Here is an 18,561-nt window from a genome sequence, read left to right as displayed (position 1 = left end):
GACACCGATTCGCGCGGCGACACACTTGTACGTTGACTTTGTATCTAATCTTGTCGCGCGTCAGAGTGCAGTGTTCGCACCTTAACACCTACCTATGGTGAGCTTTACGTCGATACTTCTTCATAGCCAAGCGGTCCATGTTGGCTGGTAGGTCAGCATAGTTTTGCAGACGATCACTCCAGGAAGTAGTCATCTTGAACAGTTCAAACGTCTCTGTGAAAAGAATAGCTGCCCATTAAAGCCAGAACTAGTCACACAGCTCTTTATTTAAAGCTGGGGTGGAGGATTTGGGGAGAAAATGGCAGTTGGGATAGAGATTCGAATTCTAATACCTCAACCGCTCCACTTGTTCTCTTTGGTACCTCCCCTATGGTCCCTCCCTGACACACTCTACATCAACAAAGTCGTGCCAAAGTGAATGGACAGTCCCAACAGCCAATAAGAACAGAGAATCGGAGCCTCACTCTGATTGGTCAAAGTGTATAGCTTATGTTAACTTTGACCAATCAGAAATCATATACCCCAGCTTTAAGTAATCTTATCTTATTATGTTAAAGAGTGACGCAGACGGGTTCCGCCTTGAACGTGACACAAGATGGCTGCTTGACTTCTGCGCTCCCCGACTTGTTAAGAAAATAGCCCTAAAAACATTGAGAATATCCCGAACAACGAACTGAAACAAATATGGCAGAGGGCAGAGCTAGTAAGAAAGCAAGTAGGAGAACTCAGGTCGCAACAGAGACACGGAATGAGGAAGAATGGTCTCAGCTAACGCAAGCTAGCCCGAGTAGCTCCCCTACCCACGGGCCTAGTGAGGATGATGGGGCAGAGCATACTACTTTGAGCTGCATATTGCGGGAGATAAAAGACTTCAGGCGCGACAATAAACAACAACTCTCAGAGATAAAAGAAGAACAACGCAGAACAAACGACAGACTCGATGAAGCTGAAGGTAGGATTGAAGAAGCCGAGACAGCACTACAGGCTATGGGCAGGCTCATGAAAAAGCTAATGCATCGCCAAGCTAACACCGAGGCTAAGCTAATTGACCAAGAAGGGCGAGCCCGCCGGGATAACCTACGGATTTATGGTATACCCGAGAAGGATGAGGGCGAGAACATGTGTGGCTTCCTAGAGAAACTACTGAGAGAAACATTGGATATTTCGGAGGACATGGAGGTCCGGATCGAGCGAGCTCACCGAGTTCAGGCAGCTAAACCAGGGGACGCACGGTCAAAGCCCCGGTCTATTGTTGCTAAGTTTGCTAGCTACAGAGTAAAGGAAGAGGTGATCCGCCGAGCATGGCAGAAGAAATCTGTTTACTACAACAACACCCGCTTCTTCATAGACCATGACTATCCACCCGCGGTGCTTAAACATCGCTTTGAATACTTTGAGGCGAAGAAGATACTGAAGGAGCGGAAAATCAAGTTCCAAACCCCCTACCCAGCAAAACTTCGAGTCTACTATAACGATGGCATCCAGCTGTACCAGAGCGCGGCGCAGGCAACGGAGGACATGGCTTTGCGGGGACTACCGGTCACCGTCATCACGGCACCACTCGACCAAGATGACCGGGAGCTTCAACTCATTTCGGCATGGCAGGTGGCCGGGGACCCGAAGGTGACAGCGGGCACAGCCGCAGAGACGCAGCGAGAAGGGAGAACCAGACAGCGGTCCATCAGAGAAAAACTGCAGGAATTCAAACGAAACACACACTCCACCAAGTAAATATTAGCCTGATTTATGTGGTTCAAGCCTAGCAACCTGATTTAATTGAACAATATAGTTTTTTGTGGACCTATTAAGAGCTAACCTGGAACTATAAGACTGTTATAAGCAATGTGTATTTCCTAGCTTGAACTGCGAGGGCTGAGATAGTTCTGATTTGTTTTGAGTTACAAATACTGAGGACTCCTACAGATAACACTAGAAAGTAGTCGGGACACAAAGATGCAGTCTGCATGTCAATGGACGATATGCAACCATCTTTTAGGGCTCCTCTCTCAGGAAAGAGAGGATTTTCCCTTCATGAGTGCCTTAACACCAGGGGCACTAGAAAGGCTCGATTAGACCGAGCCTCACCAAAGGAAGCAACGCACGCTAAAACAGGTAGAATGGTTCTAATAAGATTGAAGTTCATCTTATTTTTGTATATAGTTTTGTTCTTAAGGTTCATAAATGTTTTTGGGGTGCATAATGTTCTTAAAAAAATAACAACACCACCAAGAGGGAGAAGGCAGGAGGGGATCAACGTAGCACAAAAAGCCTGACAGATAACCAAAAAATTAAGATTATTTCATATAACATAAATGGACTCCTTAACCCAATAAAAAGAAGTAAGATTCTGAATAAATTGAAAAAAGAAAAAGCACATATTGCATTATTACAGGAAACTCATCTTAACTCAGTTGAGCATGAAAAACTTGAAAGGATGGGATTTTCAAAAGTATTTTACTCATCATACAAATCAGGCCATAGAAGAGGAGTAGCCACTTTGATATCCAATAGAGTCCCGTTTGAGAAAACCTCAGAGATAAAAGATAAAGAAGGAAGATATGTGTTGGTCTCAGGGAAGATAGAAGATACTGAAATAACAATACTAAATGTTTATATTCCTCCAGGCAGTCACATTTCTGTTTATAGGAAAATATTTGATTTAATGTCAGAAGCAAGAGGCATCCTTATATGCGGGGGTGATTGGAACATACGTATCAATCCGAGGTTAGACTCCTCGAGGATGAATACTCAAACCTCAACTCACAAAAAAATTAAAATTCTTATGTCAGAACTGGGGGTGATAGATCTCTGGAGAGAAATACACCCGACAGGGCGTGATTATACCCATTATTCTCATCCTCATGACGTGTATACAAGAATTGATTATATTTTTATTTACAAGAGAGACCGTCATAGAGTGGAACAGTGTGAACATGGAAATATTGATTTGTCAGACCACGCCCCAGTTATGGTAACAATTCAAATAAACAGCCAAGTAGGAAATACTTTATGGAGATTGAACTCAAGTATCCTTAATAATATGCCATTTAAAACACAAATAAAGAAAGAAATAGAACAATTCTTTAAAGAAAATAATAATGGAGAAGTTGCCTCAGAAATTGTATGGGACACTTTAAAAGCTGTTCTAAGGGGGAAAATAATTTCTTATTGTGCAAGGAAAAAGAAAGAAAGACAACTGAGATTAGCAAAACTAAACGAAGAACTGGGAGAGCTTGAGACAAAACATAAAAAGGACCTAAACGCAAATGTGGCAGTAAAATTAAAGGACATCAGGAGGGAGATAAATACCTTATATACTCAAGAGATACAAAAAAATATGATTTATACAAAACAAAAATACTATGAAGCTGGTACAAAATTTGCAAAATTTTTAGCGAGAAAATTACAAAAACAAAAAGCAGACAGTACTATCTATAAAATTAGAGACCCGGATACAAAGACCTTGGTATTCAAAAGAGAAGAAATACAAACAGCCTTCCAAAAATATTATAATCAATTATATACCCAACCACAATTGGAGGGGGAGCAAAATATTAAACAATTCTTAGATTCTCTTAACCTACCCACCTTAATCGAAGACCAAAGTAATAAATTGATGGCAGACATAACAGTGGAAGAATTGGATAAAGCGATTTCTAAGCTAAAATCCAACAAGTCTCCGGGACCGGATGGATTCTCCTCCGAATGGTACAAGACTTTTAGGACTGAATTAAAACCAAGCCTCCTCCATATATTTAATAAAGCATTAAAAGAAGGCATTGTCCCCCCTACGTGGAGAGAAGCTACTATATCAGTAATCCCCAAAGAGGGAAAAGATAGATTAGACTGTGGATCATTTAGACCAATTTCTGTCCTTAATGTCGATTATAAATTATATACATCAATCCTAGCAAGAAGAGTCGAAGCAGTCCTTCCCATGCTTATTCACACAGATCAAACTGGATTTATTTCACAGAGACAAACGCATGATAGTATAAGACGCTCACTAAGTATATTAAGCCATATTCAAGAACAAAATTTACAGGCCTTATTGGTTAGTCTAGATGCGGAAAAGGCCTTCGACTCAGTAAGCTGGGAGTTTTTGTACAGGGTCCTTGAAAAATTTGGCTTCCATAAAAATTTTATCAAAGGTATCAGCTCTCTTTATAATAACCCATCCGCCCAAATTAAAATAAACGGACATCTATCAAAATCTATTAAGTTAGAAAGAGGTACTAGGCAGGGCTGTGGATTGTCACCACTTCTTTTTGCATTATATATTGAGCCGCTGGCTCAGTGGATCAGGCAAAGAAACAGTATCAAAGGAATTAGCATAAATAATGATGAACACAAGGTGGCGCTATACGCGGACGATATTTTGATGTTTTTAAGTGAACCTTCTGAATCTCTACCTGAATTATTCGATTTGTTAGAAACATTTGGCAAATATGCGGGATATAAATTAAACATCCAAAAAACTCAAATTTTAAGAGTAAACTATACTCCACCAAGAGCTTTACAAGACAGATTTCATCTGAAGTGGGACCAAACGGCAATAAAATATCTTGGGGTATTATTACCAAAAGAAATTACAACTATTAAAAAAATTAATTATGACCCACTCCTGAATAAGATCAAATCTGACATATTAAGATGGAATTCTAACCCTTTTATGAGTTTGACTCAAAGAATAGAATCCATCAAGATGAATATTCTTCCTAGAATTTTGTTTTTGTTTCAGGCTCTCCCCGTGGAAATTTCCAAAATGCAATTCCACGACTGGGATAAAATTCTTTCGAGGTTTATTTGGCAAGGGAAAAAACCGAGAGTGCGATTCAAGACATTGCAACTCCCGAAAAAAGAAGGTGGAATGGGAGTTCCTCATTTGAGAGATTATTTTTACTCAACCCAAATTAGGCCCTTATTGAATTTATGCAATCAGGACTATAATGCAAGATGGAAGGACATTGAAAAGAGTTTAATTAAAGATTCCCCTATTCAGGCAGTCTTGGGAAATAAAGAGTCAGGCCGAATAATGGATACATTGAAAAACCCATGGCTTAAGTTTCAACTTAAAGTTTGGAATACAATCAAGACAGAATATAAATTAACGGATAAATTATGGATAATTAGGTGGAGTGCGTATGACTCTGACTTTAAACCCAATCAATTAGATCTTAGATTTAAAACATGGATAGACAAAGGGATTACAACCTTCTACTCACTTACAAAAAAAGGGCAATTGAAAGATTTCCAAACTCTAAGAAAAGACTTCTCCTTAGAGCAACAAGATTTTTTTAGGTATTTACAGTTGCGTAACTATTTTGATAAATGTAGAAAAAAAAATCCAATAGATTTGGAAGACCCGGTGCTGAAAGAAATTTTAAGGGCCTATTCAGGTGAATCTAACAAAGGTACAGTTTCTAGATTATATAAAGGTTTCTTGACAAAAAAAACATACTCTACAGAATACATAAAAAATAAATGGGAAAGAGAGGGAAACTTTGAGATGACAATAGAGGAATGGCATAACTACTGTGATTCACAATGGAAATGTACTAGTTCATACACATGGAGGGAGTTCGCATGGAAGTGCTTAGTAAGATTTTTTATTACCCCAAAACTAAAAGCCCATTACTCTGGAGGAGACTCTAAATGCTGGAGAGGCTGTGGAAATCGGGATGCAAACCATTGGCATATATTTTGGGAATGCCCAGGGTTAAAACATTTTTGGTCAGAGGTACATAAAACAATGGAAAAAATATTCCACACGAAAATTCCTAATAACTTCGAAACATTTATTCTAGGTAAAGCTGATTTTTTTATGAGAAATATTGATAAATATTTATTTCAAATAATGATAACAGTAGCTAAGAAAAACATTACTAGACATTGGTTGCATCCCGATCCTCCCACATTAGAAGAATGGGCAGACACAATTAATGACATTTATCTGATGGAAAAAATAACCTTCTCACTTAATTTACAAATGGACAAGTTCACTAAGATATGGGAAAATTGGACTTTGTTCATGAAAAAGACGCAGACAAATTATATAGCTCCGATGGATTAAGGGAAGAAAAATCTCCCAAACCGAACCCCTACATGTGATGGATTGTTGCCCTTTTTATTTGTTTTTGTTTGTATTCTTATTTATGTCTATTATTTCTAATCTAGAAAAAACATGCTACGTTTTTCCTATTTCTATTTTTCTTATTTATTTGATGTAAAAAATACACCCACTCTAAAAGGTGCTAGGTTATCCCCCTTCAAAAGGTGTCTTTCTTTCTTTATTTATTTATTTTTATTTTTCTCTTCTCTCTCTTTGATATATTGATATATTATTATTGTCAATGCATCCCTGTTACATTGTTCTAGAAAAGTAAAAAAAAAAAAAAAAACAGAAAGGGGAGTATTAAGGTTTTGCTGGTTACGATCATTGATTGTTTCACTTGTACTGTTTTTTATTTTCAGTAATCAACAACAAGAAATAACTTGTAAACAATGTTTTGATGTATGCAATACTCTATAAATAAAAAAAAAAAAAAAAAGAGTGACGCAGACAATATAGGAGGTGACATGATATAAAATCCTGACCCAAACAAACTGTGTGGATAAATGAAGCTACACAAAACAGTGATTTACAGGGACACAGTACACATGGATTAAAGATCTCCTATTATACTACTTTTCTGGTCTTAATTTCTTGTTAAAAACTGCTATAGAGCAACCTGACACGAATCACATCACAAAAAACCATGTAGATTTTCGGGACACTCTTCCTCTCATCTGAGCGAGCACAGCAGTCTGCTCCACACACTGCTTTGTGCTTCTCCGCCCCCCCCCCCTCCTGCAAACCCCACTCCGTTGTGATTGGTTACCTTCATGGGCGTAAAATTGCGTATGGACGGTGTGGACGTGTCCATACCAATATTGAGAAGGATATGACAACGACGAGAAAGGGTTAATGCGTTGCCTCTTTATAGTCCCGCCTTATGTATTTTGTGATTGGCTTTGCCTCCTGTTGGTTGTCGTGGGTTGTGTTTCGGTTAGCGGTGATTGGTTGCTTAATTTGAGAGAGGTAAAACAGCTTCTGCTGTCATTTTGGAAGTGTGCTAACGGCTACATTAGCATTTGGTTAAATTACATGCAGTTTGTTCATTATGAGCCACCGGAGCCACCGTACTGTGTTGCCTCATCCAATCAGAATGCCCGGTGGGCTAGTTCACTTTTACCTCCTGTTTGTTACTGTATCGGAGCGCAGTTTTTGAATGCTTTGATTAAATGCAGTCGTTTAAACTCGGTGTGATCCTTGACTCATACAAACACATAAGAACTTTCTACAAGGAGGGCATAACAATGAGTATCCATGTCAACTTTGCGCAGATATGCAGTCACTAGGACTGTTCAGGAGAAAAGCCCAGTCGTACCTCAGCAGCTGATCACGGGCGTAAAGCCGGAAGTGTGTCCCTCAGTATAGGCTACCCGATCGCTGATTAATGAATGAACAGTAAAAAAATATTTAAAATAATTGTATTGATTATGGGGCCCATTGTAGTCCGGAAACCAAGGCAATTGCCTACGTTTGCCTATGGCTATAGGTTCACCTCGTCTGCACACAAACACACACACACACAGACATCGTTATTGATGAATGAGAGGGTGATCCTTATCTCATAATTACGAGATCTTTATCTCGTAATTACGAGATCTTTTCTCATAATTACGAGATCCTGAGTACATTAGCTGGGAAACTTTTATTTTTTTGGTGAATGCTCAGCGTTAGTGCTGTGCAAATTGCGCACTATATATGCCTATTGATTCTGCTCTGCTATGTGCTGCGGCCACACCCCCCCTCACCACCGCCTGCACCCCCTCTCCGCCCCCCTACACTTTGCCCTGTGCTCCCGCGATTGCTCTGTAAACAATCTCATAGCCTATGTCCTCTTTCCCATCTGCTGCTCCCTCACATCAACTTGACAGATCATAATCACTATAATATAGTTTATAGGCTATATACTATATAGGCTAGATTACATTTATATGCCCGTCGCATTTATTCACCGTGCCCAGGATGAGATTACGGTTGTGCCCCGCCTTCCCATGCGCACTTCGGTAGAGTCAGAGTGCTGAGGGGCACGAACTAATGAGCATTAGGTTATCATTAAAAATCCAGTCTGCTAAACGCCCTACCACAGGGGGGAGAGAGAAAGAGAGAGAAAGACGCGCTGACAGGATGCAACGTTCACCTGCGCACCTGCTCCTCCAAGGTGTGTGCCGGTATCGTGCCAAGTAACCGCTGATAAGAAATGTGTCCCCGCCGGCCGGTGAGCGCGCATGCATCAAGTAAAGACATATTAACACTTCATAAGGTCGTAAAAAAGTCGGGTCGTCTTATAATCGGGGTCTAGTATTCTGCGTCCAGTAATGGACTGCCCGTTACCAGAGCGGTCATTCAGCTTCAGGGCCTGTGTCCAAGTTGTGTTTATTTAATTTTTTCGGGTGGAACCAACACTGTCTGTGCTCTCAGAAGCGGCCGGGGCATGCGTGTGTGCAATGGGAGAGAGAATGCTTTGTGTGGAGAGAAAAAATAGGCACGGGAAATCGCCAAAGCCAATGCAAAGCCTCAAGACATTATGTTGCGAGTCAACGTATCAGAGGCAGGAATCGGCCGTGCGATGGAGTTTTACTGTGGCTTGCACTGCTGAGGAGAGATTGCCAACTGCGCTGTCCTTTTACGCACCACCAGGGCCGCCGTAATGTTTAGATTTCATCATTTGCTTCAACGCCCTTATGATAATAAGAATGAGAGGCTTCATTAAAACGCTGTCCATGCGCTGTCTATGCGATCGTTGTGATTGTAACTTTGTCGGCTGTAAACTGAAACTAACGGAGATCGCGGAAGCCTTCCACTCGTGACGTGCACTGCCCCGGTTATCATTCACCGATCACAGCGGGGCTCAAGAATACAAATTAATGCAGAAAATGAACAAATTGGTGAATACAAATTCACCAGAATGCAGGAAATTAAGCATTTAATGGTCAAAAAATTTGGGGGGAGTACCCCCAGATCCCCACTTACAAATTGTCACAACCCAATGTTTAATCAAAACCTACGTCCTTCAAATTCAGGATTTTTTTTTAAAAAAGGCTATAAGGGGATACTTTGGAAAATTCTTAAATGTTATTTGCTTTTATAGTTTGTTTTAATAGCTTAATTCTAATCAAATTCTTTTAAATATAATTAGGCTATTTTATCATGGTTATAGATTTCTAATTTTACCAGTAGCCTACTGCTTTGTGTGATAGTGCTGCTCCTCGGCCAATTTACAGCACCCCCCCCCCCAAGAAGGTAGTTCCAACGTCCCTGTGTGCTGTAGTAAAGATAGGTCGCCTTGGAAACAATCAAGCCCCCGTAGACCGCGAGCATCTTGTCTTTTTTACTCGCGCGAATCACCATTCTCTGCAGCTGTCACCGGCTCTGTGTTGTTTCTCTCTCACCGGCTCGCCGAGGCTCGGGCACGCTCGCGCTTCAGCTGCGCTCCAACTACCCTTGTTCAATCTTTAAATTAATTTTTGCTTTGCTCATTGGTTGCCTGTCTGTCCTCTTCCAGTTTCCCTGGTCGTGACGAGACGGTGTGGATCTGGTCCCCCATCCGGTAACATCTGCTGAAGATGTTGCAGTGGTTTAGAGCTGCAACGATTAATCGACGAATCGATTATTAATCGATTACTAAAATAATCGCCAACTATTTTGATAATCGATTAATCGTTTAGAGTACGTTTTTAATAAAACATTTCCAAATTCTCTGATTCCAGCTCAACAAATGTGAATATTTTCTGATTTCTTTAATCCTATTATGACAGTAAACTGAAATATCTGTGTGTTTTGGACATAACAATACATTTGAGGACGTCAACATGGGCTTTGGAAAATTGATCAACATTTTTCACCATTTTACGGACCAAAACACTAATCGATTATTAATCGAGAAAATAATCGACAGATTAATCGATTATCAAAATAATCGTTAGTTGCAGCCCTACAGTGGTTAAGGACGCCACCTGGAGACAAGGGATGTAATCCCGGCGCTGGAAATCTTAGTTTTCCCTGGTGGTGACGAGACGGTGTGGATCCTCTGGCAGCATCTGAAGTCTTCCTGCATCCACACTATTCGCACTCAGTGTTGCCACAGTTACTTTGAAAAAGTAATCTGATTACTGATTACTCGTTACTCCTTAAAATAGTAACTTAGTTACTTTACTGATTACTTGATGTTAAAAGTAACTAAGTTAGATTACAAGTTACTTTAAACGTTACTTTACAGGTTTTGAAAACCATATATCTCAGTTTAAAACATGTACACATTAAGAATCATTGAAAATATATAAAATAAAGCTTGTAGGCTAGTAGCTGTTTTCAAAATAATAAAAATTATGGTTTAAAAAATGTAATAAAAAAAAAACTTTTTCCCCCCATGAAAATAAATGCATTCCTCCAAAGTGCAAAGACAGTAGCAGTGTCTTTAAACTTAACTTGCTTGGCCCTTCACTCTCATGCATTAATTTGACTTTTCTCTGCGATGTCTCATGTGTTGATAGACTGGGTGTGTGCGGCCACCGGTCGCCACGTGACTATAAGTTTCCAAGTTTTAAACACTATCTCTTCAACGTCACCGTACCCGAATCCTAAATATCCCCATAGCAGACGCTATATTTCATGGGGGGGAAAACGTTTGTGTTGCGCCACAGTTCAGCTTAAACTCGGCCGTAATGCTGCTGCACACACACACACACTGCATGTCAGAGACGAGGGGCGCTACCAAAAAGACGAGAGTAGCGGTTGGAGCAGTTGGAGCGTTTAGAGACACATGCGCGCGTATTTATTTACATTATATCGCAATCGCAGTCATTTGTGCAGTTATGTAAAATGTTTTACTAAGGAAAATGACAGAAAAAGTAACGCACAGTGACTTTGATGAGTAACTTTAATCTGATTACTGGTTTGGAGATAGTAACACGTTAGATTACTCGTTACTGAAAAAAGAGGTCCGATGCCGGTAACGCGTTACTGTGTATAAAGCGGGAGAAAAAACTGACCCTAATAACTATAGGCCAATATCCAGACTGTCATGTCTGTCAAAAACGCTGGAATCCCTTATTAATTACCAATTGAAAACATTTCTCTCAAGTCACACTATTTTATCTGTTCACCAATCTGGTTTTAGAACTAACCATAGCACTATCTCTGCCATCACTCTGGTTACTAACAATATTGTCTCTGCCTTAGATAATAGTAATCACTGTGCTGCCCTCTTTATTGATCTCAGTAAAGCCTTTGATACAGTAGACCATTCTTTACTATTAGATAAATTGGCTAACATTGGTATTAGTGAAAATGCGTGTAGCTGGTTCAGTAATTACCTTTCTGACCGATCTCAATGTGTGAAGCTAGGTAATATCCAATCTGGTTTCTTACCCATAACCAAAGGTGTTCCACAAGGTTCAATTTTAGGTCCGGTACTATTCACCATCTACATCAATGATATTGTGTCTCTTGTCAGTGGTTGTCAAATCCATTTATATGCTGATGACACCATCTTGTATTGTGTTGCTGACTCTGCAAAGTCAGCTATTGAGAACCTGCAACTGTCCTTTAATGCTCTTCAGAATGCTCTTATTTCACTTAAACTTGTCCTTAACCAGACTAAAACTAAATTCATGTTGTTCTCTAGGGCTAGAGATTTAGACAATAGTGCATGCATCTATGCTGTGAACGGTTCTTTGATCGAGAGAGTCTCTGAATATAAGTACCTTGGTATCTGGCTAGATGAAAAACTCTCTTTTACATTTCACATAAAAAATCTTGTCTGTCGTCTGCGACAAAAGATTGGATATTTTTATAGGAATAAAGCTACCTTCCCGTTGTTTAGTAGGAAAAGGATTATTGAGGCAGTTTTTATGTCTGTCCTTGATTACGGTGATGTGTTTTATCGGCATGCATCTCGTTCATGCCTTAAACTCCTTGACTCTGTATTTCACTCTGCTTTGAGATTCATTACAGGAGATGCTTATGATACACACCATTGTGTTTTATATGAAAAGGTTGGGTGGTCCTCCCTTAAGGAGAGACGTGATGCACATTGGCATATTTTTATATATAAAGCTCTGACTGGAAAGCTACCACTCTATCTGACAGAAATGCTGCTTATTTCAGATGGGCTTTATCAAACCCGCTCAACTGACATGATCATGTTATATGTCCCCTATGCCCGGTCTGAGCTTGGTAAAACCGCTTTTAGCTATAGTGCCCCTGACTCCTGGAACAGCCTACAACATACAATTAAAATAAATACACTCATATCTGTTAACCAATTTAAAAGTATTATTTTGAATCAACCCCTCCACACGTGTAACTGTTTTAATTAGGCTATTATTTATTTCATTCAATTGATCTGAATGTTTTAAATTGTTGTTGTCTGTGTGTGTGTGTGTGTGTGTGTAAACTTATTATGTATTCTCATTGTATATTGTGTATCTGTACTCGACGTCATTGTAAAAGAGGGTCACCCCTCAATTGATCTTTCGAGGTTAAATAAAGGTTACAAACAAACATTACCGGCATCACTGTTCGCACTTTACTTTAGTATTACCATGTAATCACCTGGTCAATGATCAAATTCCTTCGTGATTTTCTCTACTTATGACATCTATTGCAGTATGTCCGTCCTGGGAGAGGGATCCCTTACTTTGTCGACTCTCCCTGAGATTTCTTCTATTTATTTTAATCCCGGTAAAGGGTTTTTACTGGGAGTTTTTTCTCAGCCGAGCTAAGGGTGTAAGGGCAGGGTGTCATATTGTATCATATTGTATGAAATGTAAAGCCCACTGAGACAAATGTATTTGTGATTTTGGGCTATACATATAAAACTGATTTGATTTGATTTGATTTCACTCGTAAACTGGAATTCCGAGTCGGGGACAGCCCTACTGTATTTTTTAAACCAAAAACGGGAAAACTGTCACGTTTTCACCGTGTAAAGTGCCCCTAAGTAGCCCACATGTTTTATTTTAGTAGTTTGCATTGGTGTTGAACTGGACAGCACTACATTGACGTTGAACTGGACAGCGCTACATTGACAGGTGTGCCTTATATTTTCTCTTTTTCTTTGAATAAAGCCTTATGCATGCTAGTAAAATAACACCAGCGTCCAAACCCTCAATAATAGACATGAAAAAGAAGTAGGGGAGAGTGGGGGGAGCTGTGCCACTTTTTACCTAAAGTGACTTTAAAGTGAGGCCTTGACAGTAATGTCTCCAACTAAAATGTTTTCGTATATTACAGGATCTGGTGCATCCCCCGCAACAATAACTTTGGATCTGAAATAAACTGTTAGTGAAATATAGCTTTCGGAAAAAAAGTTGTCTTGTGGCACAACTTGCCCCTGGTGCGGGGTAAGTTGTGCCTTTGGAGAGAATACCTTGGGGTAAATTGTGCCATTGATATATATTTCATAAACTGTAATGCAAGACAAATCCATTAGACCAGTGGGGCGCGGACACTCTACCAGGGGGGCGCGAGGAGGCTACGCTACGGGATGGGAAAAAATAAAAATAAATAAATAAATAAATAAATCTTAAAAGAAAAAAAATTGTCAGCGGCTGCTGCCGTGAGCCACTGCCCGTTCACAAGCACTCACGGGCGGTTAGTCTCTCAGTAGCCTCCTGCAGCAGTCTCAGCCTGCAGTCAGAGCAGAGAGGAGACACACACAACTCCGCGTTCAGGTTGCACAGCACATTAATCGCAGGTAGCATTTTGAGCTAAATCTGGCCACTTTCCAAATCCTCCGGGCGACTTTTTTTTGTCAAAAGCGACTAGCGACAAATCTACAGACTTTAAATGGTGTTATTGTAAACTTCTGTGGTGTTTGGAGACTCTGACGTATCACTAGGGATGGGAATCGAGACCCGGTTCCTCTTCAGAACCGGTGCCGAGTCTACCAATTCCTTGGAATCGCTAACATGCCTGCTTAACGATTCCGCTTATCGGTTCCGCTCGTTGCAAATGCGTCATGATTTGACACTCACGCTGCGTTGTTTTGGTTCAGAACGCAGCAAACAAATCTCTCTAAATGTTGTTTTTCACTTGAAAAGACGACAATACGGACACTTGCAACAATTGTAAAGTTTCCATTTCGTCAAATGACACGCGCACAAGCACGAGCGCAAGCGAGCAGACGGCGATCGTGACAGTTAAACGTTTGAATGTCCGCTGCCTGTCTAGTCGACACCAGAATTGCCCATTGGACTTGTACATACAATGTGTGAGAATTAACGTGTGTGTAGGCATATGTGTGGGCTAATAAAAGAGGGAGAGAGATAAAAAGGTGAGAGCAGAATAAAGCAAAGCAAAAAGGTTTTCTTGACCGCTGCCTTAAGCCCCGCAGTGTTTACTCACGTTCGTCAGCTAGTTTGTTTCTTTTTCCTTCCGTCAGCTGTTCTGCTGCCTTTACGCACGGCGGGTGGAGACGAACCCAAAACAACATACAGCGGAACTCGGCGGTGATAAGGAAACAATAGTCTACACTTAAAGCTGCAGTTGAGAGTTTTTTTACTGTAATATTTGGCAAAACTGTCATAATAGCCATTCAGCTATATGTAGGTGAAGTGGTCTGAAAATATTTTTTTATCACTTTGCTCCCCCCTGCCTCTGTGTGCTGCCCCCCAAAATTGACACCGCTCATGTTAATTTTGACCAATCAGAGCGAGGTCAGATTCTCCGTTCTTATTGGCTGTGGGACCTTGGCAACGACGTTGATGCGTCAGTTGCGTGAGCGTTCACGACCCTAGCAGTCTGACACTAGCTGTTTGGTACTAGGCTACTACGGCGGACAGCGAGTAGCAATGTCTTCACAAACGAACCCTCAATTTACCATTCCCAGGATACCAACAACTAACACCGCTAAGACAGCAAAAAAACGAGGAAAGACGAATGTTGAAAAGGTAACTGCTGAAAGGGAGACGGAGAGAGCTCGAAAAAAAGTACACCGGCCATGTCTTCTTGCCCTATCACATCAAGACCTCTCCGACCGCGACCTCATCCCCTTCCTCTGCCCCTAGGCTGCCTGCCGCTAGCAGCAGGACATCCGCTGGCCCTATAGCCCTCGTCCTGTGCTCAGTGTTGCCAACTCAAAGCGATTTTGTCGCTATATTTAGTGACTTTTCAGCCCCCCTGGCGACTTTTTTTTTCAAAACAGCGACAAGCGACAAATCTGGCTTTTTTTTCTGGTGTTATTGGTGACTTTTTTCGCCAAAGCAAGTATCACCTCTTCTCAACGAGCAGCGGGAGAACACGCAGCCCGCTCCTCGCGCAGCAGCTCCGAGCAGCCCCTCCCAGCTGCGGTCAGAGCAGGAGCATAGATAGTAGGACACACACACCTCTCCGCTCTGTTACAATTAGTTTGCTATATTGCCTGGCTGTTACAGCTACTTTTCTTAGGCCTACCAGCACACTTACAATGATTTTAAGCTAACATACATGGTATGTCTGTGATTAAAATGTATGCTCAATATGTACGTATGTAGTTATCATTACTAATGTTTAATCACCTCGGAATCGGACATGGTGTTTGTCTCCTGTCAATGTAACTGAATTCACATGAACGCGCATAGCTGTCGTTCGGAGGGAGGAACTACAGCAGGTAGAGCGTTGGGAAAACAGCCGTTGGGATCCCAACGGCTGAAACTCTCAACTGCAGCTTTAAGTTTAACAATAAACTTCATAAAGACACACTTAAAATAACGATCTCTGCCCATACAAAAAGCACTGACTTGGATAACTTGATGGAGCGACCAATGTGCAAAAACCATCCGGCACATGTGTCTGATGACGGGCCGTTATATTAATAATAAACAGCGGGCTGGCTTATAAAAAAGGAAGAGAGATAAAAAGGCGAGAGCCTTTTTCTTTTTCCTCCCGTCAGCTGTTCTAATGCACCCTTTACGCACGGTGGTTGAGACGGACCCTACACCAAAGTTAAACATGAAACTTTGTAACTACACACTTAAAATAACGATCTCTGCCCATACAAAAAAAAGACTTGGATTACTTGAGGAGCGACCGATGTGCAAATGTGTCTGATGACGGGCCGGTAGGCCTATATTAATAATAAACAGCGCGCTGCACATTAGAACAGCATGTACATAAAATATCTCGTATCCTTCCTGAGAGGGCATAAATTATATTTTTTCTGCAAACAAATAGTTAATTTGCCAAAGTTGATAGTTGGTCTTATCTTTACAGAAGACTTCTTTGTATTTTTTATGTCAGTTGAGTTTTGTTTCAAGTTGAATGCAAATGAGCACAGTTAATATTCCAAAAGGCACAAGCTCTTCCTTGACTGTTTTCAGTCTGTGTTTTTAGTTTTTAGGGAACATAATGGCATTTGGGCTTAAACAGGCAAACCTTTTTTTTTGTCCGGACCAATTAATGTGAAAATTGACAATTTCCTAATCCTAAAGTACTCTTGATAATTTTTGCACACACTGTTTAGGTTATTGGCGTCCCTACCAGCACACACAAGCTTCAAAAAGACAAATATGTCAGTTTCTTCTGAGACACTTATTTCGAAAAAAGGGGGGATTTGAAGGTTTGTTCCAAAATACACCGACTGATGACGAAATCGGTCGGTTTTCGTTATCATAAATACTCCCACGGGAAAGCTCACCAGAAACTCGGCAGTTGATTGGCAAATCAAGACGACCCGTTGGTAACCACACACACCTGGCTGAGCCTCCACTCGCTCATGCAACAACAAGCTGCAGTGTGAGCTCAACCTCAAGCTACCATCACACCCCAGCCTCGAAGCACACTAGGGCTGAATGGATTTACTTCATTTTTTGTTAGGCTATCTCCAGCAAAGGTTTGCAATCTGTTAGTGTGATCAAAGCCTTTTTACTGGAGTGTGGAGGAGACTGAGCCAGGAAGACTGAGAGACACCATCCGTCCGAAATGTAAGTAGTCCTATTTTTAAAATAATTCTGTCCGTTTGTTAGTTCAATGTCTGTAATGTGCTTTATTTTATCCCTCCTATAATAACCAACACCGACTGAAATGAGAGAATGCGGGGTTTAGTCGTTAGCATTAGCGCCCGCTAGCTTTACCGTTAGCTTTATGCTAACGGTTAGAGCTGTGAGTCTTTTGCAGTGACTGTTATTTGGCTCTTTTGTGAGCTCACGTTAGTCCTGCCGTGACAGCCCCTGTGTGAAAAACAGACGGTGAAACTGTAGGGTGTGTTGGAAACTGAAGAGTATTTTTTTTAACAGCTTCATCCTGCTACCTGCTAGCTGTCTGATTGTATAGCTCAAGTACACACCGCAATAAGTCTGCGGACAGTGTGTAGTACAAGCAGCAGTGGGCCTATTACCTGATCTCCAGTGTAATGTACACATAGACAGGAATACTGTAAGTTGTCTCTGCTGGTGTTTGTTTCCTGTCCATTATATTTCAAAAAGCACACAGTATCACTCAGAACTTGTTGCTTATTGAGCCAGGGCTATACTGAATTTGTTGTAGCTTTGCCATAACAGATGTATGATGTAGGCCTATACATGTCAGCTAGGCTACATGATGTAACATTGAATGTGCCATGTTTTACAGGTATCTGAGTGACCTGATGGAGCCGGACGGAGCCACCAAGACCGTCACACTATCCGTTCCTTCAGAGGAGGATGTGTTCACTGGGTGGGACAGGTGGTCTTCTTCAGGGCCCAACAACAACTGGACAGTTACATAAAAGTTATGGCTTTGCTTCTGTTTGATATGTACACTTCATATTTTCATTCCACTGGCTATGAATAAACTGCTTTATTTTTAAGGATGTTTTTGGTCTTTTTAAAATGTAATGATACTATTTTATCAGAGAAAATCTTCAGCGAGATGAAAATGTGAGTTTCAAGTAATCCTTTACTACAGGTAGCAAACAGTGACAGTAAGCAACACAATACATTTTTTTAACGGTAAAACTTTATTATGAATGAGTGATCACAATACAAATTATACATTATCTACTAGATATTGAAATGTTGTCAGAATTTGCAGCTCTGACAAACCTAAAGCATAATTATTTCAACCATACATTTTACAAAAGATAATGCCTTTCCAGTGAATCTTGACTTGATTCAGGATACATTCTTTTCCATTATGGTTACTGTACATTTTTACATGTCAACTCAGTATCGGTTCACAACCAAAGCTTTTTCACTCCACTGGGCTGTAGATCATTCCACAGACCTGTAAAGACAAACGTAAAACAGGGTGTATGTTACCAGTTTAGAGAGTTTATGCATAAATACTTAGCTCAAATTATGTTATTGACTGTGACATAATTAAACAGTATTTACCTGAGGATAATGTCAGGGAAATCAGAAATCTTGATGCCATTTTCACAGTTTTCAGCTCAGACTCCTGTCTGAACAGGTTCAGTTGTACATCTTTTAGTTTAGAACTGGTTAGTGTGCCGATATTTGTGGTAGAAATGAAGCTAAACATGTTTACATTGG

At 40.6% G+C, this 18,561-nt stretch overlaps 1 protein-coding gene across 1 annotated transcript in view; it reads right to left on the bottom strand.

Annotated features, from left to right (window-relative positions):
- nt5c2a (5'-nucleotidase, cytosolic IIa) overlaps positions 1-18,561 on the bottom strand; it is a 136,949-nt gene that overhangs the window by 104,598 nt on the left and 13,790 nt on the right. Inside the window, 1 exon segment of the mRNA XM_080036630.1 lies at positions 93-213. Within this exon segment, the coding sequence (XP_079892756.1) occupies positions 93-193 (101 nt within the window). The 5' untranslated portion in view covers positions 194-213.

This window comes from Ammodytes marinus (assembly GCF_949987685.1).
Source record: "Ammodytes marinus genome assembly, chromosome: 11".
In the NCBI taxonomy this organism is placed as follows: domain Eukaryota; kingdom Metazoa; phylum Chordata; class Actinopteri; order Uranoscopiformes; family Ammodytidae; genus Ammodytes; species Ammodytes marinus.
Note: the sequence above shows the minus strand (reverse complement) of the source record. Positions and strands in the feature narration are given on the sequence as shown.